Genomic DNA, 25,574 nt, shown 5'->3' on the forward strand with positions numbered 1-25,574 from the left:
GTTGATGATTTATTTTTAAAAACGGTCTGCAGATATTTCGTGCTGTCTGCGCAAAAAGATCACAAATCAATAAAATCCTCGATTTGGTCATTTTGTTTTATTGAAGTCGGATTGTCGTTGAACGCAGCAGTGACATTGAGCCAATCGTCAACGTGCACCGAGTGACGTAGGTGTTGTGTACAAACAGAGGAACCGCGGCCATTACAGCTAAACACTTGTCATCGACAATTTTTTTTTTTTTCAGGTTTGTGCGTTTTAAAACACGTTTTTTCGTTTTCTTTGACGCTCATATTGTGTTTGTAGATTCGTGTGGTTTTCCTCGTTGAGCTGAGTGATTTATTTGTGTGTGTTTGACGGTAACGTCTGTCCGCGGCCTTCAGAGAAACCGTGAAATAAAGAGTTTAAATGTGATTAAAAACACTCGATTTAAAGTTTTAAGTCCTCGGAGACCGTCAGAGCCGCGTTAGAAAAAGGTGTTGGTGAATCATATTGAGCTCTTCATTAGCGCCGTGAGCGGGAGAGGGGGCGGGGCTTATGTGTCACGCGATCACCTGTTTGTGTTTTGGATTTTATGGATTAATGTTCAAAGTTAGTGGAGCTTCTGGAGGCTTCACTGGTGGCTGAAAGAAAGGTCAGGTCAAGAGGGGCCAACAGTTCAAAGGCGGAGCAAAGAAGAATCTTCACGTCTCCATATTAGTCCACGAGCCAGGACTCTGTTTTGACCCCATCTAGACCACTTAAGGAGATTAAATGAGATTAAACAAGATTTATAACCCACCTTACCATGACCTATGCAAAAATATACGGTGGCCATCCAGGGTCTGAGAGTGACTGCTGTAGTCAGGTAGGCATCATGTGAAGAATTACACAGCCCTGGGTCAAAAGTTAAAAATGCTTCGGTCACATTGAAAATTATACCATATTATTAGTTTGAACATAAAGATTCCCAAAAGGTATAGTTTGGACTATTTATGGCTGAATGTTAGGGGTTAAGGGGTTAATTAAAACAACTGAAATGGTGACAAGCTTCAGTTTGTACAGGTACCAAAAGTTAAAGTTGCTCCAGTTTTGTTGAAGAGTGATGAAATAGTTTTGACCATGTAGAATGTTTACTGTCCAAGGTCAAGCAAGGTATAACTATATTACAGTGTAACATATGATACGTTAACAGTTTTCACATTACAGTGTAATGTGATAACTAGTTATAACAGACTAGCTGATGACCCACCCCGTTTGATTCAGAAACTGAAATGAAAACTTCATCTTCACCAACAAAGCTATCACATCCCACTTATCCTAGATTCCAGAGAACTGTTAGGGTGCAAATAAAGCTGCCTCAAGAAGAGACAGCTGCTGCTGATACTACGACTGAAGTCCTCAGTAGGCTGTGTCACTCCCTGTATATCAAAATATATGTGTCAAGTGTGGCTCAATTCTGAGGTGGCCTTCCTGCCTCCAGGACTGACTACAGCAACATCTTATACATGCATGCAAATCTGTCCTCTCTGAAAATTCTGGATTCAGTGTATCATGCAGCATTAACATTTGTAACAGATTTAGGTTTTCGTACTCATCACTGTAGTCTTTATGAGAATGTTGGCTGGCCTTCTCTGCACAATCATAGATGGGAACACTGGTATTGTTTTCTTTATAAGGCCATCCTGTGCGACTTGCCTCCTTATTTTATGTTCTCTCTTGGCTTCTAAAGTCAAAATCAAAAGCTGTAGTCTCAGGCTCGATAGACTGATAATGTATGCTATTCCTCGTACGCGGACTGTCTTTGGGGAAAGTGCCTTCAAAGCATTTGCACCCTCATCCTGGTATAAATTACAGAGTCATCTTAAATTGGACTGTCTCCCAAGTATGGAAGATTTCAAAGCTAGGTTCAAGGACTTTTTGACTACTGCATGCACATGTCCTCTTACCAAATGCAACTGGTGATTATAATGTAAGGATTAAACAACAAGAAGCCGTACATTATATGGTTTGAATGCACGACGCGGAATCTACTCTGCAAAGTGCATTCAAACTGTATAATGCACGGCTTCTCGTTGTTTAATCCTCTTATACCATGGTCCCACACAGTGAGCTAACACACAAATATTTATTTAAGTTAACTTTTTTCGTGTTCTCTTCTTGTGGCACACCCACTGTACACTTAATGTTATAAGAAAAAACATAATTAACTTTAACACATTGTATCCTATCAGATAAATAAGAAGCCGTCCATTGCAGCGTTTTTGATGAAATATTAAAATTTGAAAGTTTTGAGATAAGAACATTTTGATTTACCACATCAAATGCTTTTCTTAAATCTAAAAACACAACACCAACAATGCCCCCTTTGTCTAGTTTAAATTTTATCTGTTCGATCAGATGTAAGACAGGTGTTCCAGTGGAGTGATTGGGCCTAAAGCCAAACTGCAATGGATGTAAACAAAATTTACTATCTGCAAGATTTGTAGTCAGTTGTTTAATTACAACCTTCTCAGCAACTTTCGAAAGCACCAGAAGTATACTTATTGGTCTGAAATTACTAGCTTCATGACGGTCACCAATCTTAAAGATAGGCGTGACAATGGCTTGCTTCCAAGCACTTGGAAAAATATTATGTTTTATTAATAAATTGATTGAGTAATTGGTGGCTTTAACGTGGTTTGGTGTTTCTTAATAAATGTGATATCGAGCTGAAAGACATCTTACATTTGGAGTTCTTTAAAGAGCTGATGATTTTATTCACTTATGACATCTGTTTGAGCCAAAACAAAGGCTTCATCAGGAGAAGTAATGGATGCAAAATCCAATTCCCTTTCAGTGAAGTTTCTCCCAAGCTCATTAACTGAATCAATAAAATAATGATTAAAAATATTAGGAATAGTAGACTTGTCATCTGTCAAAATTCTATCAATGTTCAATTGAATATCTTCTGAGACAAGTGGCTCATTCCTCATCAAATTATTGATGCCCTGCCATATTAGTTTGCTATTACCTTTGGCAATATGTAGAATATTAAGATAAAATTGAGATTTAGCCTGCCTCAGTTCATAAATAACCATATTCCTTAGACCTTTAAAAATCTGTGTCTGTGCTCACTTTAGATTTAATGGCTTTTTTAGCACAGCATCCCTTTCCTTCATGAGTTTCCACACATTTTCATTTAACTATGGTAGATTTTTTCTTTTACATTTTTTTCTGTATTTTAACAGTAAAATGTTCTCTTACAGAGTTAATATTCATTCATTCATCTTCTACCGCTTAGTCCATTTAAGGGTCGCGGGGGGCTGGAGCCTATCCCAGCAGCCATAGAGCGCGAGGCAGGGTACACCCAGGACAGGATGCCAGTCTGTCGCAGGGCCACAAACAGACAAACAAACACAGACACACACACCTATGGACAATTTAAAGATCCCAATCCACCTAACCCGCATGTCTTTGGATGTGGGAGGAAACCGGAGCACCTGGAGGAAACCCACGCAAACACGGGGAGAACATGCAAACTCAACACAGAAAGGCCATGGGAATTGAACCCATGACCTTCTCGTTGTGAGGCAACAGTGCTAACCACTAAGCCACCGTGCTGCCCAGAGTTAATATTATTGACAAATATATTACAACTGCCCTCCAGATCATCAGAGGCTATTACATCATCCCAGCTTAGTTCAGTGATTTCACCGTCGAACACAGCTTGCCTACTTTTGGGTATCATGCAGAAGAAATTTGAGTTTTTGAAAGAAATTTAAACCTGTTTTTAGTAAGCTTCCTAGCCACCAAGGTCAGATTATGATCACATAACCCAGTAATCAGGTTATAACTTTTAGTTATTCTTTCTGGTTTATTGGTAAAGATTAGGTTAAGTTGTGTGCTAGATTTTTTGGCAATTCTTGTCGCTCCTTTTATGAGCTGATCTAAATTATGTTTATCTGCCATGCCTTTCAACTTTTTTCTCCTTACATTATCTCCCCAATCTAAATTGAAATCACCCATAAGAATTAACTCTTTGTTGTGATTACATTCTCTGAGGATTTCTGTAAGCTGATCATAAAAATGTGTTGTTTGCCGGGGGGGTCTGTACACTCCAATAATAGTAAAAGACATTTGCTGGGTTAGAATAATTTTCAATCCTACATATTCCAGCGTGTTAGCAACTTTAAAAACAAACCATTCACATTTAATGTCATTTCTTACATACTATATTAACTCCCCTCCTCCCCGACCCACAGGTCTGTCCTGTCTAAAACACTGATAATCTGCCACCATAAATACATGAGAGGGAGTGGAAGACTAGCCACCTTTCAGAAATACAAAGAAAGTCCAGGTTAGAGTATGACAATAAATGGATTAACTGATCACTCTTTGCAACAGTACTCCTAATGTTTAATTGTCCACAAAAATGTCCCCTTGGTTTTAACTTCGGGTCCCAAAAGGCTTTCGCCTGATTGACAGTTTGAAAAGTTTTGTACAGCCTCTGCTTCCTCACAGCGGTTTGCTGACACACTGAAGCACAAAATGAATTATTTTTATAGTCCACGGGTTTGCTTATTTTTACCCTGTAACTTCAAAACATTCAGTCTTAGATAGTCCAAGGTATATCTTTTTGGAATCTTTATGTTCAGACAAATAATGTGGAATAGTTTTCAATATGATTGGAGCATTTTTAATGTTTGACCCCTAAATGGTTATAGATGCCACTCTGGGATGGCCACCAAACATTTTTCTGTAGGTACACTGAGGCTGACAAGTAAATGTTGTTTAGTTCCTAATTGGTACAGAAAGCCTGTTTGGCTCGTGGACTGTCAAGGCCCCGTGTCCATATAGTGTTTTTTTCCTGAGACAGCATCCAGAAAGATTTCGTTCCAATGCCTCGTCTCAATATTTTCTTAAAAGAAAAAGTTCACCTTGTGGGATTTATATGAAAACACTAGACTGCTACAGACTAGCTTATAGTATAGAAGGATAAAAAGTACTCACCCTCAGCGGGGTCATCATGTCTGTCCAATCTGCTGTCACATATGAGTTTTTGTCTCTCTTGTGACAGATTTTGTCTGACAAATTAGCAAAAACAATCTTCTCCTTTCATAGGCCACCATGTTTAGCTCCCTTTGATTGGTTGCCTGAGAAGGCACTGCAGTGATGTCAGACTGCCTTTTTGAAAAGTTCAGGGATGTTCCACTGAAACGTTGGCTGCAGAGCGCTAGGAAGAAAGATGCCGAGTGTGGTGCTTTTTTCTGGAGGTGGCAGCATGCAGCCGCCTACGCTGCACTCTCATTTAAAGCAACTGAAAAGACGCTGGTGCCCAGAAAAAAATCCAACATGAACACTGGGGCTCAGAGTCCGTGGAGCAGGTGCCTGATTGGTTCCGGAGCTGGGCTGCTGATCTGTGTTCCCTTCCCACCCACACCACCTGTTTGAAGTTGTTTTGTTTGTTTGTTTGCTTTTTAATATTCTATATGTTGTGTTTAAACAAAGTAAGAGTGTGTGTGTCTGTCTGTAGGATTGCAGGTGGCGGTTTTATCAAGTGAGACAAAATGAAGGATCCAAGTCTCAGCTCCGGAGTACCAAAAACTGTGGTCAGCAGTGATGTGATCCTTAGTAGCCAGTTGGGTTCTGAGGAGAACCCATTCGCCGAGTACATGTGGATGGAAAACGAGGAGGAGTTCAACAGACAGGTGAAACACATCCCATGAATTTAGGATAAATCTTGGGGGGGTTGCCACAGCAGATCCAGTAGAGATCCAGCCTGGGATTGAGCACAGATTTTGTTTTATACCAGATGCCTCGTGCAGCTCTAGTTTGACACAAACATGTTCAGAGCTGCTGGTCTTCTTTTGGAGCCAAATACTAATCAGAACCTGCTCTGCTGGACCTCTGAGGCCCAACTGGATCCTGAGAAACTATAAATAGACCCATCCTCTTCCCGTCATCTGTCTTCCTGTTACTCCTCCTCCCCCTGAGCGAGGAGTTGGACAGTCTGATGGCCTGAGGGACAAAGGAGTTTTTCAGTCTGTTGGTCCTGCACTTGGGAAGGAGCAGTCTGTGACTGAAGAGGCTCCTCTGGTTGCTGATGATGGTGTGTAGAGGCTGACTGGCATTATCAATCAATCAGTCAATTTTATTTATATAGCACCAAATCACAACAAACAGTTGCCCCAAGGCGCTTTATATTGTAAGGCAAGGCCATACAATAATTACGTAAAAACCCCAACGGTCAAAACGACCCCCTGTGAGCAAGCACTTGGCGACAGTGGGAAGGAAAAACTCCCTTTTAACAGGAAGAAACCTCCAGCAGAACCAAGCTCAGGGAGGGGCAGTCTTCTGCTGGGACTGGTTGGGGCTGAGGGAGAGAACCAGGAAAAAGACATGCTGTGGAGGGGAGCAGAGATCAATCACTAATGATTAAATGCAGAGTGGTGCATACAGAGCAAAAAGAGAAAGAAACACTCAGTGCATCATGGGAACCCCCCAGCAGTCTAAGTCTATAGCAGAATAACTAAGGGATGGTTCAGGGTCACCTGATCCAGCCCTAAATATAAGCTTTAGCAAAAAGGAAAGTTTTAAGCCTAATCTTAAAAGTAGAGAGGGTGTCTGTCTCCCTGATCTGAATTGGGAGCTGGTTCCACAGGAGAGGAGCCTGAAAGCTGAAGGCTCTGCCTCCCATTCTACTCTTACAAACCCTAGGAACTACAAGTAAGCCTGCAGTCTGAGAGCGAAGCGCTCTATTGGGGTGATATTGTACTATGAGGTCCCTAAGATAAGATGGGACCTGATTATGCAAAACCTTATAAGTAAGAAGAAGAATATTAAATTCTATTCTAGAATTAACAGGAAGCCAATGAAGAGAGGCCAATATGGGTGAGATATGCTCTCTCCTTCTAGTCCCCATTAGTACTCTAGCTGCAGCATTTTGAATTAACTGAAGGCTTTTCAAGGAACTTTTAGGACAACCTGATAATAATGAATTACAATAGTCCAGCATCACTCTGAGACAAGACCATTCTAATTTTAGAGATATTGCGTAAATGCAAAAAAGCAGTCCTACATATTTGTTTAATATGCGCATTGAATGACATATCCTGATCAAAAATGACTCCAAGATTTCTCACAGTATTACTAGAGGTCAGGGTAATGCCATCCAGAGTAAGGATCTGGTTAGACACCATGTTTCTAAGATTTGTGGGGCCAAGTACAATAACTTCAGTTTTATCTGAGTTTAAAAGCAGGAAATTAGAAGTCATCCATGTCTTTATGTCTGTAAGACAATCCTGCAGTTTAGCTAATTGGTGTGTGTCCTCTGGCTTCATGGATAGATAAAGTTGGGTATCATCTGCATAACAATGAAAATTTAAGCAATGCCGTCTAATAATACTGCCTAAGGGAAGCATGTATAAAGTGAATAAAATTGGTCCTAGCACAGAACCTTGTGGAACTCCATAATTAACCTTAGTCTGTGAAGAAGATTGCTGGACATTATCCATAATGTCCAGCAGTTTGTCCAGTGTACTCTTCTCTGCCATCATCACCAGAGAGTCCAGCTTCATGTCAGCTACAGAGCCAGCCCGCCTGATCAGTTTGTCCAGCCTGGATGTGTCCTTCTTGGATGTGCTGACCCCCCCAAGCACACTACGATGTAAATTGTGTGTGGCTACGTGCAAGTGCGCAAAGAAAATTTTGAAATGTTCAAAATCTCTGACACATATTAATGTTGAGAACTTCACCTGATCATAGTGCAAACTATTCAAAACACTGTGTATCAATGTGAGTCATTGCGTCAGTGCAGCGCATCACAGTGCAGCTCATCTGAACGATTATGATGAGATGTTAAATCTGTAATGAACATAATTTTACAGGTACTCATAAGAAGGAATGAAAATGCGACTGTTTTACCAAACTATTACTACATAAATATTATAAATAATTACCTTTGAGATGATTCCAAATGCGTTCTGCACATCATGAAGTGCACAAGAACAGCTGCAGCTGTAGAAAATTCCTCTGTGATTCCGGAGCGATTAGAGGTGGTTTCTTCAGCCAAACTCAGAGTAAATGATTCATCCGCTACAAAATAATTATTTTATATAACGCAGCATCCAGCGGCACAAAGCGGGTCATACTGGCACAACGAATTGTGCAGCAGTGCTGGGGTTAAATGTGTGCAACTGTCAAGGTGCCTTTACCAGATGCTCAAACCTCCTCAGCTGGCTCCTTCCAACGTGAAGGAGCAGTGGCTCTACTCCGAGCTCCTCACAGTTCCTCACGATTTTCATGAGATGTCTTCCTTAAATGCTCTGTGAATGTTTTTCTGATGCTGAAAAGAATTGATATAGTTTCATTATTTAAAATATTTCACCTCTTTTTTTTGCCATTTTAAAATTGAAGCAGGGAACTAAGAACTGGATTAGATACCTGAGTAGATAAAATCCAAATGATACCAATCTTATAAATAGTCTTGAATGGTCCGAGAACCATCAGGAGCCTGGAGCTCTGAGTGGTCTGCTTGTGACCTGTGTGTGCAGGTGGAGGAGGAGCTGTGGGAGGAGGAGTTCATCGAGTGCTGTTTCCTGGAGATGCTGGAAGAGGAGGAGCTGAGAGAATGGTTCATCCCATCCAGAGATCACCCTGCTCAGATCCTCCTCCAGCTGCAGGAGCAGGTCAGCCTGCTGGTCCTGGACTCAGAAAACCACAGCGACACCGCTGACCTCGTGGTGAGTCATCAGTCTGCAGCTCCGAACCTGGAAAACATCAAACACTACCTGAGCAGTACCACATTATTAAGTCTGGTTGGTTTTATTTTTATTTTTTTTTACATCATACTGCCTTGAAAAGCATCAGTCCTTCATGGGAATATGTCAGGATTCCAAATCCTGATCCACATCAGCACCAAATGTGTTGTCTGTCATGGAATATGTGTGACTGTCAGATTTCATCAAGATCAGGTCAGGGCGCTGGTGCAGGTGCTGCACTTCACTGAATCCACCACACCGCATTGTGTCCCAGATGGCAACCACCCAGGCAGAGATCCAGCACATTCCCGCATCAAAAGTAACCATCAATCTACCTTGTCCTTCTCCAGTCTCTGAGGTCCTCCACACTGAGACACCTGTGTCCTGGAAACTCACCACATGGACTAAATGTGGTGGTGTCTGATGTTCCCTCACAGTGTCAGTGATCTTCCTCATCTGAGTCTCACTAAGGAACCATTCATTGGACACAAAGTCATTTCAGCAGGACACAAAGATCCTCCACAGAGACCTGGGACCAAAGACATCCAGTCCTCACCTTAGGACACTGGTTAGAGTCCAAGTCTCAGGAAGCAGCAGGACCCTAAAGACTTGGACCTTCATTCTCCTGCAAAGAGACTAGTATCACCAAACACCTCTGACCTTTGACCTCATGACCCAATAAGGTTTTCTGAGGTGTCTCTGGATCTCAAAGTCAGAGGACCCAGAGACATGAACATCTCTGCTGAGATCAGTGAAGGTCTCTACAAGTTCAACACTTTCACCACATACAGAGACATTTCTGATGGGCGAGTCCCAAGAAATCACAGAAAGCCTGGATCTTGGTCTGGATCCAAGATCGTCACAAACCCAGGTACTCTGATTCCTCACGCAGCTTCTCAAGTGCTGTGATCAGAGTGCCCATTGATTCCATAAAGTTCACAGCATTGTGCAAAAAGTCTAGGCCAGTAAAGCTTTTGTCACTGAGAAAAGTAACCGTGTTTCTGGACTCCAAGGCCTTAGCCAACATCCAGTCCACACAAATACTCAGCAGTGCCTGATCCAGAACAAATCACTGGCAGACATCAGAATTCACTGTGAAGCAGTCGACGACTGCCCCTTTGTCACACAGTACTCAGATTACCTGTGTACGCGCCAAGTCTGAAGTCCAGCAACTTCTCACGATGTTCAAGAGACCATTCAGATCTACACAGTCAAACTCTTATGGCCCAGTCACACGTCACACGACGATTCCTGAACGAAGGGAAAAAGTAAAAAAAACGTCACAATTCGTTGAGAAAAGGTGGACGAAAGAGCTTTTATCACCGAACAGTCTGCGAAGCAAGAGTGCAAAAGGGACGAAAGAGGAAATTAACAAAACCGAAGCTCACGATCTCGACGAAACGCACCTGGAGCCACAGCTGGAGCAGTGTGTGTCTGCGTCTCTGCGTTCCAGGACTCGGCGCTGGGACGGAGCTCATAGCAGCTGAGTCCTGGAGAAACTGCACACAGAATCTGTGGAGATCTGTGTGCACGTCGGTGGACCACCTGCTCTGGTTCCTCATCCAGAACAAAAGAGGGATCATGCCCATCATTATCAGAATCTACACTGTCTGTTGACACGCTGCGCACTCTGTCTTCCTCCAATTAAAAAAAAAAAAGAAAAAAAAAGTGCGCCGTGGTCACTGCTGTATCACAGTATTATGTTCTAAGCCATATATATTTATTTATAACAAAAACTGTCAAAAGGGAGAATAAATATAAATATAAGTGTAAAGATGTTTGAATATATCAGTAAATTAATCTGCGTGTGAACGCGCGCATTGACTCACGTGCGGTTATTTCCTCCAGCTGATCACTGATCCACAGCGTGAATTCTGTCTTCCAGAACAGCTCTTTATATAATCATTTTGATTCACCTACCTGTTGCCACATGTACAGGACTGGATTGTCATTCCTACACTCAGATTGTTATATTTAATAAAAATAATAAGCGCACGCAGGAGCTCCTGCTGCCGCTGATGCTGCTTTCAAGTACCGTCGGAAATTACACAACTTTTTTGTTGTTTCAAACTCGACAGTTGCTTGTGGCAAAATAATTAATTATATCCACACAAAAGATTAATTCTGGCCTATGTAAGGTGCCTGAGCCCATTGAAGCTGCCCCCCCACACAGATCAAAAAAATCCAAGCAAGCAGGCTGAGTTTGCCCTGTAATTTCCGACGGTCCATGAACGCAGCAGCAGCCTCAGCGCTCACAAACCGGCTTCTGCGCTGTGTGAAAACGTTCAGCTGCTCCAACGAAGTCAAATTAAACAATAATGTTACAAAAACTACACAAACGCTTAAAAAACGCCAAGAACGACAGCAAAACGAGACACAGACGAATTGAGGTTTTCGTTGCCCTTCGTTCAAAATTTTCAACAGTTTAAAAATCCTGACGAAGCACGCTGCAGGAATGAGGCTGCGCGAAGGTTAAACGATGCCAACGACAGTCAACGAAGGTCCAGATTTCTTGTTTCGTCAGGTCTTCTTCACCCTTCGTTAAGTGCCATGTGACTGGGCCATTAGAGAATCAATGGAGTCCTTGCAGATCTACGATGCGATGGATGGTTGATTTCTTGGGTGTTAAGGCTTGCTCCTCTGGTCACTGAGCAGCAAGGAGTTGGAAATGAATCCTCTTGAGAGTGACTCTTATAGTACTTTATCCAGCACAGGGAGCAGCATAATACTTCTGCAGGAACTACAATCCATATAATCACTCTTTCCTTTATAGAGTCAGACAACAAGTCCCATCTTCCAGGCTGTAGGGACGATACCTGTTTCCCACATGAAAGCAAGGATTGCTTGCAACACCAGGAGAACATCTCCACCTGCCTGAAATGATCAGCCCAGAATCCACACTAGATCCCTGTAGCTACAATTAGATCAAACAAGATGATCAGTCTCACTTTGCAGTGATTGTGCAACAGTAGGACGAGTAAAATGTGCAAATACACTGAACAAAAATATGAACGCAACTCTTTCGTTTTTGCTTCCATTTTTCATGAGCTGAACTCAAAGATCTAAAACATTTTCTATATACACAAAAGACCTGTTTCTCTCAAATTTTGTTGACAAATCTGTCTAAATCTGTTAGTGAGTACTTCTCTGAGACTTGCCGAGATAATCCATCCCACTTCATAGGTGTGGCATATCAAGATTCTGATTATACAGCAGGATTATTGCAAGATTATTGGTTGAGTTAATAGGGTTTCAAAAAGGAATAGTTTGCACCATGTATCATGCTTAGTTATCACGTTACAGGGTAACATGTCACGTCATAGAATTCAATGGACGTCAACATTATTTGACCTTTACTTTAGAGACCAAGCATTCGACACAGTCAAAACTATTCCATTTATTAATCCAAGTAGCTCAATCAACGGTTTGAATCATTTTTTCTAAAATTGGAGCAACTTTACTTTTGACCCCTGTACAAACTGAAATTGACCTTTGTCACCATTCTTAAGGTTTTTACCCCACAACTCCAGAACATTCAGTCATAGATAGTCCAAACTATACCTTTTTGGAATCTTTATGATCAGACAAATAATGTGGTAGAGTTTTCAATATGATTGAAGCATTTTTAGATTTTAACCCCTGTGTAATTCTTCAATTGACCCCTACATGGCCGCCTATTGAAAATTCAAGTGGCCTGTCGGTTTTTTTCAAAAGAGCAGTATCTAAGGAGAATTTGTGCTGGATTTGATGCTTGTATCACCAGTTGAAGTATTGTTTCAGTTATTTGCTGCACTAAAAAGCCTAATCTTGACCCTTCTCTTCCTCAGAATTTTAGACCAATTTCAAAGTTGCCTTTTATCTCCAAAATTTTAGAAAAAGTGGTCAAACAGCTTAAAGAGATTTTAGCTGAACAAAATATTCTTGACAAATTTCAATCTGGGTTCCGTCACTTGCATTCTACTGAAACAGCTCTTCTTAGAGTTTCAAATTTTATTTTAATGTGCAGAGATGCAGGTGAATATTCGGTACTTGTACTTTTGGATCTGTCTGCAGCTTTTGACACTGTTGATCACAGTGTTTTAATTGAGAGATTAACAACCTTGTCTATTACTGCTGTGACGCATTAACTCCTCAACTATGACTGAACTCAAAGCAAGACTGCCTGGTATTTTAGCTTCACGTTTGGAGAATGCCCAATCAGTAGACATTCTTGTGGAAAGTTTAAATTCAGCGCTCCAAACTACACTTGACAAGATTGCGCCACCTCTATTAAAACCACACCTTCCTAAAGCACAGTCGCCTTGGTTTAATGGTTACTTGTGTGACCTCAGGCAGAAGGCTAGAGGTTCAGAACGGAAATGCAGCACTCCAAATTAGAAGTATTCCACCTCGCGTGGCGTGATGCTATCTTAGACTATAAGCATGCACTACTGGCTACAAAGTGGACCTACTACTCTGATTTGATCAACAAAAACAAGCATAACTCAAAGTTCTTGTTCGACACGGTGGCAACACTTATTCATGGACAACCACCTGTAGTTCGGTCTCCTTTTACAACACAAGATTTCCTGGATTACTTTGTGAAGAAAATAGAAGACATTAGATTAAACATATCCCAGCATGCCTTAACCCAGCTACTACACCCTGGTATTGAGGTGGGCGCCATTACTGAGGTATTACCTCGATTTACAGAATTTGACAGTATCTCACTCAGCGTGCTGACGAAACTCGTAATGTCTACAAAAAGCACAACCTGTTTATTTGATCCTATACCAACAAAACTGTTTAAGGACCTGTGGCCCACTCTTGGGCCGAATATGCTGGAAATTATTACTCTTTCTTTAACTTCTGGATCTGTTCCTAAATGTTTCAAATCTGCAGTGATTAAACCATTAATTAAGAAACCTAATCTTGACCCTAGTGTACTGAAAAACTATCAGCAGATATCAAATCTATCATTTTGCTCTAAAATTCTGGAAAAGGTGGTTTCACAGCAGCTCGTGGACCATTTTACTGAGAATAATCTATTTGAGCTACTGCAGTCAGCTTTTAGAAAATATAATTCCACAAAGACGGCTCTCACTAAAGTGGTGAATGATCTTCTGCTTGCAATGAATTTGGACACCACTATGGTTCTGGTGCTGTTAGATCTCAATGCTGTGTTTGATACCATGGATCATCATATTCTACTCAACAGGCTGGAAAATCATTTTAGGATTACTGGGAGTGCCCTTGCGTGATTGACATCATACCTGACCAGTCATTCTCACTGTGTTTTGTACAATAACACTACCTCTAACCTTAGTGACATGAAATTTGGGGTTCCACAGGGATCCATCTTAGGCCCCCTGCTTTTCTCCCTTTATATAGCACCCCTTGGGCACATGTTGTGGCGCTTTGGGATTACCTTTTATTGGTATGCTGATGATACTCAGTTATACATGCCGATAACTGCTGCTAATCTCATCCACATAAAATCCCTAGAAGATTGCCTTACATCAGTGAGAAGCTGGATGTCTAGTAACTTCCTACTTTTAAACTCTGATAAGACTGAAATGCTGGTTCTTGGTCCAGTGAGACATCGGCATCAATTTGACCAGCTAACGCTAAGCTCGAGCTTAGGCTCGTGTATCATACATTACATGAAAAGTGAAGAATCTTGGGGTAATTTTTGATCCTACATTGTCCTTTGACCTCCACATTAGAGATATTACAAGGACTGCTTTCTTCCACTAGCAAAATATAGCTAAGATTCGTCCCACCCTGTCTATCCCTGATTCATGCGTTTGTCTCTTCTAGATTGGATTATTGCAGTGTTCTATTTTCTAGGTTATCACAGTCCAGCATTAGGGGTCTCCATTTGGTTCAAAATGCTGCTGCCAGACTTTTGATAGGAAGTAGAAAGTTTGACCACATTACACCCATTTTGGCATCTCTTCACTGGCTTCCTGTCTCTGTGAGATCAGATTTTAAGGTTCTGTTACTAGCCTATAAAAATTGTTCACGGACTTGCACCTCCCTAGCTAGCTGATCTAATTAAACCCTATGTACCGGCCCGGGCTTTGCATTCGTAGGATGCAGGACTACTTTGTGTCCCTAGGGTGAATAAAAAGTCTGCGGGTTACAGAGCTTTCTCTTATCGTGTGGCGTGCCCCTGTTCTTTGGAATGAGCTCCCTGCATCAATGAAATAGTCAGATTCTGTAGAGACTTTCAAGTCTAGACTTAAGACACACTTGTTTTCTCTTATTATGGCTAGTACACTCAACAAAAATATAAACGCAACACTTTTGGTTTTGCTCCCATTTTGTATGAGATGAACTCAAAGATCTAAAACTTTTTCCACATACACAATATCACCATTTCCCTCAAATATTGTTCACAAACCAGTCTAAATCTGTGATAGTGAGCACTTCTCCTTTGCTGAGATAATCCATCCCACCTCACAGGTGTGCCATATCAAGATGCTGATTAGACACCATGATTAGTGCACAGGTGTGCCTTAGACTGCCCACAATAAAAGGCCACTCTGAAAGGTGCAGTTTTCTCACACAGCACAATGCCACAAATGTCGCAAGATTTGAGGGAGCGTGCAATTGGCATGCTGACAGCAGGAATGTCAACCAGAGCTGTTGCTCGTGTATTGAATGTTCATTTCTCTACCATAAGCCATCTCCAAAGGCGTTTCAGAGAATTTGGCAGTACATCCAACCAGCCTCACAACCGCAGACCACGTGTAACCACACCAGCCCAGGACCTCCACATCCAGCATGTTCACCTCCAAGATCGTCTGAGACCAGCCGCTCGGACAGCTGCTGAAACAATCGGTTTGCATAACCAAAGAATTTCTGCATAAACTGTCAGAAACCATCTCAGGGAAGCTCGTCTGCATGCTCGTCGTCCTCATCGGGGTCTCGACCTGACTCCAGTTCGTCGTCGTAACTGACTTGAGTGGGCAAATGCTCACATTTGCTGGCGTTTGGCACGTTGGAGAGGTGTTCTCTTCACGGATGAATCCCGGTTCACACTGTTCAGGGCAGATGGCAGACAGTGTGTGTGGCGTCGTGTGGGTGAGCGGTTTTCTGGTGTCAGTGTTGTGGATCGAGTGGCCCATGGTGGCGGTGGGGTTATGGTATGGGCAGGCGTCTGTTATGGACGAAGAACACAGGTGCATTTTATTGATGGCATTTTGAATGCACAGAGATACCGTGACGAGATCCTGAGGCCCATTGTTGTGCCATACATCCAAGAACATCACCTCATGTTGCAGCAGGATAATGCACGGCCCCATGTTGCAAGGATCTGTACACAATTCTTGGAAGCTGAAAATGTCCCAGTTCTTGCATGGCCGGCATACTCACCGGACATGTCACCCATTGAACATGTTTGGGATGCTCTGGACCGGCGTATACAACAGCGTGTACCAGTTCCTGCCAATATCCAGCAACTTCACACAGCCATTGAAGAGGAGTGGACCAACATTCCACACGCCACAACTGACAACCTGATCAACTCTATGCGAAGGAGATGTTGCACTGCATGAGGCAAATGGTGGTCACACCAGATACTGACTGGTATCCCCCCCCAATAAAACAAAACTGCACCTTTCAGAGTGGCCTTTTATTGTGGGCAGTCTAAGGCACACCTGTGCACTAATCATGGTGTCTAATCAGCATCTTGATATAGCACACCTGTGAGGTGGGATGGATTATCTCAGCAAAGGAGAAGTGCTCACTATCACAGATTTAGACTGGTTTGTGAACAATATTTGAGGGAAATGGTGATATTGTGTATGTGGAAAAAGTTTTAGATCTTTGAGTTCATCTCATACAAAATGGGAGCAAAACCAAAAGTGTTGCATTTATATTTTTGTTGAGTGTATGTTGTGGTACTGTGCTTTTAATTTTTTTACTCTTTTATTGGGCTTTTTAATCTTTTAATTGTGCTTTTAATCTTTTAATTCATTTTATCTTTTTTTTTATTGTTTTGTGTGAAGCACCTTGAGACGACACTGTTGAGTGGCGCTATATAAAATTAATAAACTGAAAAAATGAATAAATTGAAGGACATGGACGGGCATTTCTGGGTCAGCCCAAGATTGTTTTTTATCCTCTCTCTCTAATAGATGTTTTTCAATTGCTGCAGCTAAATATATGTACTCTTCTGCCATTCTATCCTGTGGTGTGCCCCAAGGTTCTGTTCTGGGACCTATTTTATTTGCGTTGTACTTGATCCCACTTAGACAGCTTTTGAGTTCCTTAAATGATGTATCATATCATTGTAATGCAGACGACATACAGCCGTACATCTCCCTTTCTCCACAAAATATTTCTAGGGTATCTGTTCTTCAAAACTGTATCAATGTCATAAAAACTGGATGGCTGCTAATTATTTGTCACTTAATACAGCAAAACCTGAAATCCATGTTTATGCCCCTGAGGAGTTTGTTCCATCAGTGATTAAGAACTTTGGCTCTCTATCCTCTTGTGTTCACTCAGCAGTCAGAAATTTGGGTGTTACATTTGACTAGGTTCTCAAATTTGACACAATCATGTTTCACATTTGTGCAGTCATGTTTCTTTCATTTACAGAACATGCCCGCCTTAGAAACATTGTGTCTCAAGCTGAGCTGGAACAGATCATCCATGCTTTTATTTCCTCACGTCTTGATTACTGTAATTCACTGTTCCCCAGCCTCAGTAAGAGCCCCTTCACACATAGCACGAATAAGTAAGAATAAGGGTGAGTCACAACAAGCTTCCGGGGTTAAGATGGAGTAGGTCGCATTAACCTTCGGCCCCCGAAACTTTTACCTTATAAACCTACTTTTTTTTTACCACTTTTTTATGATTGAACTTTGATTTTGAGGAATCTGTATTACTTGACAGTATTTCACCTTATCATGCCGCCTAAAGCAGCTAAATCAAGCGATAAAGCTGACCAGGAACCTGCTGCCACTATTAGCAAAACTAACCTAGCAGATGTGTTTGCTGATCTCAAGGTGTCCGTGCTAGCTGAGATGAAAAAATCGTTTGGTCAGGTGAACGACAAATTGGATGGACTCCAAGAGACTGTCAGTAGTCACGGAGAACATCTGGACTCCCTGGAGGATTATACGCAATCACTCGACCATTGTTTGTCCAAAGTTGAGGACACATGTACAAAACTTGAGGCTGAGAATGCTAAGCTAAAAGCTCAGCTCGTCGATATGGAAGGAAAGACTAGGAGGGTTGGGGGAGGGTTTTTTTGTTCCACTTTCACTGCTAACGGATCGTAAAGATGTTTCTTGATTATCTGCCAGAATACTTGGGCCTTTAATGTTTCTATTCCATTAAATATATGAATACTGTTTTTTGTCCCTTTTTTTCCAATTGGGTTCAATGGCTAGCTGTTTGAATGTGATTACTTAGAATGCTGAAGGCCTTAATCACCTTGTTAAGAGGAAAAAGGTTCTTACACATCTTAAAAACTTGTGGGGGGCAGCTTTTTCATTCATTCAATTTTTCAGAGTAAAGGGGCATTGACACGAACATGCCTTTGCTTCACGACACATCACGACCTGTGTCGTGATGTGTCGTGCTGGAGAGTAAACTCATCTTTAACTGGTGCAGACAGGACACCAGAGGGTCACCAAATGTGTAGATTTAATTCTCCATTGTTATCTGATGAAAACTTGTTTTTAGAATTAAATACTACACCGGATTTTTCTATATCAACTGTTTGGGAAGCTCTGAAGGCATATCTGAGGGGCCAGGTAATATCTTATACAGCAAAAAAAAAGAAAAAAAAAAAGAAAGGACTCACAGTCAAAACAAATAGAACTGTAAAGAAAAATAGCTAATATAGACAATAGGAATGCACAAGCTCCCTCCTCAAATCTTTACAAAGAACAGCTCAAATATAGTTCAGAATATGACTTACTTACATCCCAGACTACTTACTGCTAAAAAATTGTAGTAATTTTTATGATGAACATGGAGATGAAGCAGGGGAGGCTCTGGCAAGGCAATTGAAGGGGGCTTGAGGACAGGAAGTAATCAATGGAGTGACACTTGAAAATGGCGAGACAGTCACTGACCAACCCAGAATAAATGACGCATTTCAGTGTTACTGTCAAAAGCTGTACAGTTCTAACAGTCTCAGTGACCCTGCCCTCCTTTCTTACTTTATTAGAGACTTGCCTATTCCGATTTTATCTTCAGATCAAGTATCTGCCCTGGATGCGCCAATACGACAGCAGGAAGTTGTGGCTGCAATCAAATCATTACAAACTCAGAAATCACCAGGCCCTGATGCTCTGTTGACTGAGTTTTATGCTGCATTTTCTGATCAACTATCCTCCATTTTGGCAGCAGTATGTGACGAGTCCTTTAGTAAGGGGTCACTTCCTAGTACTTTGAATCAGGCCTGTATAACATTGCTTCCTATAAAAGATAAAAAATAAAAAATTAAAAAAAAAACCCCTTAGAATGTGCTTCTTACAGGCCAGTCTCACTTCTGAACTGCAATTATAAAATTTTGGCTAGAGTATTGGCTTGCCATTTAGCGTAAAACTTGTGCCAATTACCAATGCGGATTGGGCTGTATCCACTGTGGCGACCCCGAACAAAACTGGGAGCAGCCGAATGTACAACAACATTGGCTTGCCATTTAGAAACTGTTTTAACTAATGTTACATTTGTATGTAAAAGTTTGGGCACCCCTGATGATTTTCATGATTTTCTTTATAAATCATTGTTTGGATCAGCACTTTCTGTTAAATATATCATATAGCAGACAAACACACTGAATTTGAGAAGTGAAATGAAGTTTATAGGATTTACAGAAAGTGTGCAATAATTCTTTAAACAAAATTAGGCAGGTGTGTAAATTTGGGCACCCCAACAGAAAATAATACATCATATTTAGTAGATCCTCCTTTTGTAGAAATAACAGCCTCTAAGCACTTCATATACCTTCAAGTGAGAGTCTGTATTCTGGTTGAAGGTATTTTGGACCATTCTTCTTTACAAAACATCTCCGGTTTGTTGGTTTCCGAGCATGGACAGCCCACTTAAAATCACACCACATATTTTCAATAATATTCAGGTCTGGGACTGAGATGGCCATTCCAGAATTGCATTTGTTCCTCTGCATGAATGCCTTAGTAGATTTTCAGCAGTGTTTAGGGTCATTGTCTTGTTGAAAGATCCAGCCCCAGCGCAACTTTAACTTTGTCACTGATTCAGGAACATTGTTCTCACGAATCTGCTGATATTGACTGGAATCCATGTGACCTTCAACTTTAACAAGATTCCCAGTACCTGCACTGGCCACACAGCCCCACAGCATGATGGAACCACCTCCAAATTTTACTGTAGGGTAGCAAGTGTTTTTCTTGGAATACTGTGTTCTTTTTCAGTCATGCATACCGCCCCTTGTTATGTCTAAGGTCTGTAGGTTGACTTTGACTGTTCTCACCATCCTTCACTTCAGCTTATCTGAGATTTTTCTTGGCCTGCCACTTCAGCCCTTAACTAGTACTGTGCCCGCAGCCATCCATTTCCTCACTATGTTCCTCACAGTGGAAACTGACAGCTGAAATATCTGAGATAGCTTTTTGTATCTTTCCCCTAAACCATGATGTTGAACAGTCTTTGTTTTCAGGTCATTTGAGAGTTGTTTCCAGGCTCCCATGTTGCCACTCATTAGAAGAGATACAAAGAGGGGAAACATTTGCAGATGGCCACCTTAAATACCCTTTCTCATGATTGGATTCACCTGTGTAAGGTCAAGGGTCAGTGAGCTTACCAAACTAATTTTGTGTTCCAATAATTAGTGTTAAATGTATTCAAATCAATAAAATGAAAAGGGTGCCCAAATTTATGCACCTGCCCATTTTTGTTTAAATAATTATTGCACACTTTCTGTAAATACTAGACACTTCATTTCACTTCTCAAATATCAGTGTGTTCGTCTGCTATATGATAATTTTAACTGAAATTTCTGATCCAGACAACTAATGATTTATAAAGGAAAATCATGAGAATTATCAGGGGTGCCCAGACTTTTGCATACAACCGTATATCTTCTGATCAGACAGGCTTTGTAAAAAACAGACACTCCTTTTCTAGTATTTGCCGTTCACTAGACATTATGTACACGCCATGTCAGTCAGATTCTGAGTGCCTACATTTTAGGTCAGATTGTTATACGCTTGCCCCTCTGCAATGGTACTAACGAATAATTATTATTCTAAACTGTTTAGTCTTCACCATGGCACTCACCAGGGATGTTCCCTTAGCCCTCTGCTCTTTGTTTTGGCTATTGAACCTTTAGCCATAGCCATAAGAAATAATCGTTCCATTCACAATATAGTAAGGTATGGTACTGAACATAAATTATCTCTATATGTTGACAATCTCTTGCTATATATCTAAGGCAGACACAAGTATTCCTTCTATTTTGAAGCATCTTGAAATGTTTGGAGAGATTTCCGGGTATACGCATAAATTACACCTACACAAGAGTGAACTCATGGCACTGAATTTGGCTAAATCCTCCTTAGAAAATATTACAATACCTATGCAAAGTTTAGTCTACCTAGAAGTCAATGGAACAAGAAATTTTTGTGATTTTAAAAATAATTTTGATAAATTATAAGTCAAAGTACAGCAAAATTTAAAAAAAATGGTCTCTGTGTTATCCAGATATTTGTATTTATTCCAGAGCCTCCCTGTGTTTATTTCCAAGTCTTATTTTAAGAAATTGGATTCAGTGATTTCATCGTTTGTTTGAAATGGTTAAAAAAACATCGCTTATGCAGAGAACATTTGCAGAAATCTAAACAGGATGGTGGGCTTGCTCTCCCAAATTTTCAGTACTATTACTGGGCAGCTAATATATGCTGTTTATCATATTGGGTACACTATCATTCTGGAAAAAATGGTTCAACATGGGTGGAGTTTGAGAAACTCTCTTGTAGTCCCTTGTCTTTGTCAGTTATAACTGGTGCATTAGTTCCACCACCACAAAATATAACTTAATAATCCTACAGTTCATAATTCAGTTAGAATCTGTTTACAATTCCTAAAACATTTTGGTCTTCAAAATATGAGTTAATCTAGTCTGATAGTATACAAATAATGAATGTTTATGAGTTCAGTGGTGAAAGCTGGAACAGTGGTGGAAAGCTGGAACAAACCAACGAGGCTTCTCGTTGAATGGTTTGTTCCAGCTTTCACCTCATGAAATATTTATACCATTGAAAGAATGTAAAAACATTCATTATTTGTTTTATATAACGGCTAAAATAGATCGTCATTTGATATTTTATTAATTTATAAACAGAAAAGGGACTTACATTTTGATGTTCCACTGTGACGTGTAGTCCAATGAGGCTGTGCACTGACTTCAGACTTCCATAAAAAAAAGACTGTGTAGTTTCTCAGTCCAGCCAAAAACACACATACCTATGCACAAGCATGTGTGCTCACGCATGTGCATGTGCCTGATCACATGTGCGCGCGTGCACGAGGATGTGTGCGCTTGAGTGTGCGTGCGCATATGCACGTGAGAGTGCAATGGTACCAAACGTATGGAACCAAATTTGCACTCTAAATGGAACCAAGCCGCACTCTGAATGCAATGCAACACAAATGGGATGAATTAATTCATGTCATGTGACATATAAAGCACCAATCAAATGAAAGAATCCACTCAGCCGTTATATAATAGAAAATACTTTCTTCTCCCCTTCTGTGTAGGACACCACATTCTGTAAGTGGTTCAGACTGGGATTGACAAGCTTCAGTGACCTTTTTATACAAAATAAATTTGCCTCTTTTGAACAGCTGTCAACTAAATATCACTTGACCTCCTCAGTTTTTTCAGATTAAGGCACTTTGTGATGAGCTCCATCTCAGGATTTCCAGATAAACCTCCCACTAACATAATAGATGATGTAATGTCTTTTAATCCAACCCAAAAGAAAGCCATTTCAAAAATGTTACGCCTAATTTCTCATCTGGATGTCACATCAATGGTCTTCCCAATCCCAGGATTTTCAGTTAAATATTAGTTATTTAGAGTGGGCCGAGTAAAATCCACTCGTCTCAGGACCTATTTGTACAGACTCGCTTTTAACTAGTTTTATGTTATTGCTGCTTTTAGTTTCTTTTTTATTTCTGTGTTCTTAAATTCCTGTAAAACTGTGATTTTATCTTGAAAGGTGCTATACAAATAAACTTTACTTACTTAAAGGCATTGTGGGCAGTTTCTCAATTTTTCAGGTCAAGGGGAAAGGTGGGGTAAAAAAGCCAAAAGCAGGATGTCACATGACATCTGAGTAAAGCTGAGTGTCAGTCAGAGTTCTTTCTGCTGAAGGTCTGGATCCTCATGGACCTGGGCTCAGACTGCTGATTGTTTTCTTCTTCTGTCCAGACCACCAGCAGCCTGAATCCAAACGCCAAGGAGTTCACCCCCGGCATCCAGAAACACGTCATGTGACCCTCAGTGGGCTGTTGATGTCACCGCAGTGACACCCCTGGAAGAAGATTATTGTTGGAGTTGCACTTGACCTTCAGCTGACGTGTTGCCAAAGGGTTTTTTTTTTTTTTTTTTTGCATCTGTGGAAATTGATGGTCACATCAGTGTTCAGATTAAATAAACCTGCAGTCTGGATTACTTAAACCCAACAACAACAACAAAAAATCAAAATACAGATAAAAGTATTCACCCCTTTGGCCTTTGACATTTGAAAAAAAAATTCCAATTTATTGAAATAAAAATGTCTAAAATAATAATTTATAGACATGAATGGAGGTGAACATTTATCCAATCACTTCTCTGTTTCACATTTTAAATGAAATTTTCTAATTATACACATACATCACAAAACTAAAAATGTAAAAGTCCAAAGTGTTGTTTACATTTTACAAACTAAATTAATCTGGAGTTTTGGTTCAGTAATCCAGATTAAAATCACAGGTTTTTTCCCCTCAAACACAAATGTTCTGTTCCTCTTTTTCTTTGTTTGTTGTTTTTTTAATGCTGTAATTTAAAATCCTTCTCTGTGGTTTTGGTTTGAGTCAGATTTCTGACTTTTCACTTTAGTTTGTTTGATCTTCTGTGTTTCCTAGCATCCTTTGTGTTTTAATTTGCAGCATCACCACGTTCATGTTTTTGTACATTTTTCTTTAAACGCACATCAGTACTGTATAAAATGTTTAAAAAAAATCAGTTTTTCTTAGATTATTTGAAAATAAATGTTTGTGGACAAAATGTGTGTGTTGTTGCTATATATATTATACTTTATCTTTCCAAAAGATGTTTTGCAAGATATGTTAACTCAGTATCTATGTTTCACCTTTAGCTCACTCTGGAGCACACAGCTTACATCACAGACTCTTCTTGCAAGTACACATATGGCCCCATGGAAATAGAGTAGGTCAAATATCATATTTGAGTAAAACACAATTCCAATGAAGTCGGGACGTTGTGTAAAATGTAAAAACAGAATACAATCATTTGCAAATCCTCTTCACCCTATATTCAATTGAATACACCACAAAGACAAGATATTTAATGTTCAAACTGATAAACTTTATTGTTTTTGTGCAAATATTTGCTCATTTTGAAATGGAGTCTGACTCACCCATCACCATCAGGGTGACAGTTTTCATTTAATGTTGAATCCGTTTCAGATTTTATGAGTGACAAAAATATGAAACTCATGCTTACAAATAGCATCGATGTCTGATGATGTTGAATCAGCTTCATTTTTTTTCATTTTATTTATGTACATCAAATTTCCACACTCAGAGTAAAGCTGAAATCAATCAGATTAATTTAGTCCTGAATAAGTTTCACAGTAAGGCCTGGATGTGATCAGAATCAGGACCAGGATATTCTTTTCAGGTTTATTTCTGCTCTCTCTGAACTTTTGTAATGTGTTTGGAAGTGTTTGGAACCTGGTTCAACATAAGTTTCACTTCTATCACGCATGTGCAAGTTCCAGATACAGGGAGGGCTCCCCCATTAGGACTGTGAGATTAAAAGGGACCTTTAAAATTTTTGTGGGTAATAGTTTCGTTCTAAATGGTAAATCAAACTAATATCTGTAGTTATTTTCAAAATTATTTCTTTCTATTAATAATTATCGCACTAAACAAATGTGCTAAAAAATAATCCGCCACTAGAGGCGCTGCAGGTGTGACGTCAGTGTATGGGCTCATGTTTACAGCACATTTTTGTGAGGCTTTTTTTTTTTTTTTCTCTCCATTTTATTTTGTTCAGATATGACAGAGAGTAGAAACACCAGACAGGGTTTTCTTTTTGAACCCACTAAGACGTTTAGTGAGAGTAATAACAGTGATGATGAACAATCATCCAGGACTGAAAATCTGCTTTGGTGTGTCTGTCACTGTGGACTGACAGTTTTGGAGTCACACTGCTGCCAAGAAAATGACATGTTCAGACTGAAAATGGACCATGAACTTGGGAGTTGCACCCACTGTAATGCCACATTGTATCAAAGTGTTGTTCTAGCCGTGGTCTTTTCACAAGATGGAGTCCATCTGTGGGGACCCGGGCCTGTTTTCAACGTGCCTTTCAATCAATTCAAACTGAGGAATATAACGATTTTTTTCTTTGTAAGGGAGACCGGGAGAAATTGCAATTCGTGTCATAAGATGTGTGTGTGTGTGTGTGTTGGGGGGGGGGGTGGGGGTTCTGTGGGGGTAATGGTCAGGGATAGAAATAGTAAAATTAATTTTTTTTAAAAACATCTTGTCACGAAATATGGCTCATTTTGTGACCGGAGCGACCACAAAAAAGCGTGAGACTGAGCTGCTCAGTAAGCACGTAGCATGTTAGCGTTT

At 40.4% G+C, this 25,574-nt stretch overlaps 1 protein-coding gene across 1 annotated transcript; it reads left to right on the plus strand.

Annotated features, from left to right (window-relative positions):
- The first annotated feature begins 140 nt into the window (after positions 1 to 140).
- Positions 141 to 23,976, plus strand: LOC117520908 (polyadenylate-binding protein-interacting protein 2-like). The gene is made up of 4 exons (XM_034182249.1): positions 141 to 244; positions 5,492 to 5,666; positions 8,511 to 8,699; positions 23,137 to 23,976. The coding sequence occupies exons 2-4, from the start codon at positions 5,526 to 5,528 to the stop codon at positions 23,200 to 23,202; spliced, it is 396 nt and encodes a 131-aa protein (XP_034038140.1). The 5' UTR covers positions 141 to 244; positions 5,492 to 5,525; the 3' UTR covers positions 23,203 to 23,976.
- Positions 23,977 to 25,574: the final 1,598 nt, after the last annotated feature.

The sequence above is a fragment of the Thalassophryne amazonica genome, chromosome 11 (assembly GCF_902500255.1).
Source record: "Thalassophryne amazonica chromosome 11, fThaAma1.1, whole genome shotgun sequence".
Taxonomy (NCBI): domain Eukaryota; kingdom Metazoa; phylum Chordata; class Actinopteri; order Batrachoidiformes; family Batrachoididae; genus Thalassophryne; species Thalassophryne amazonica.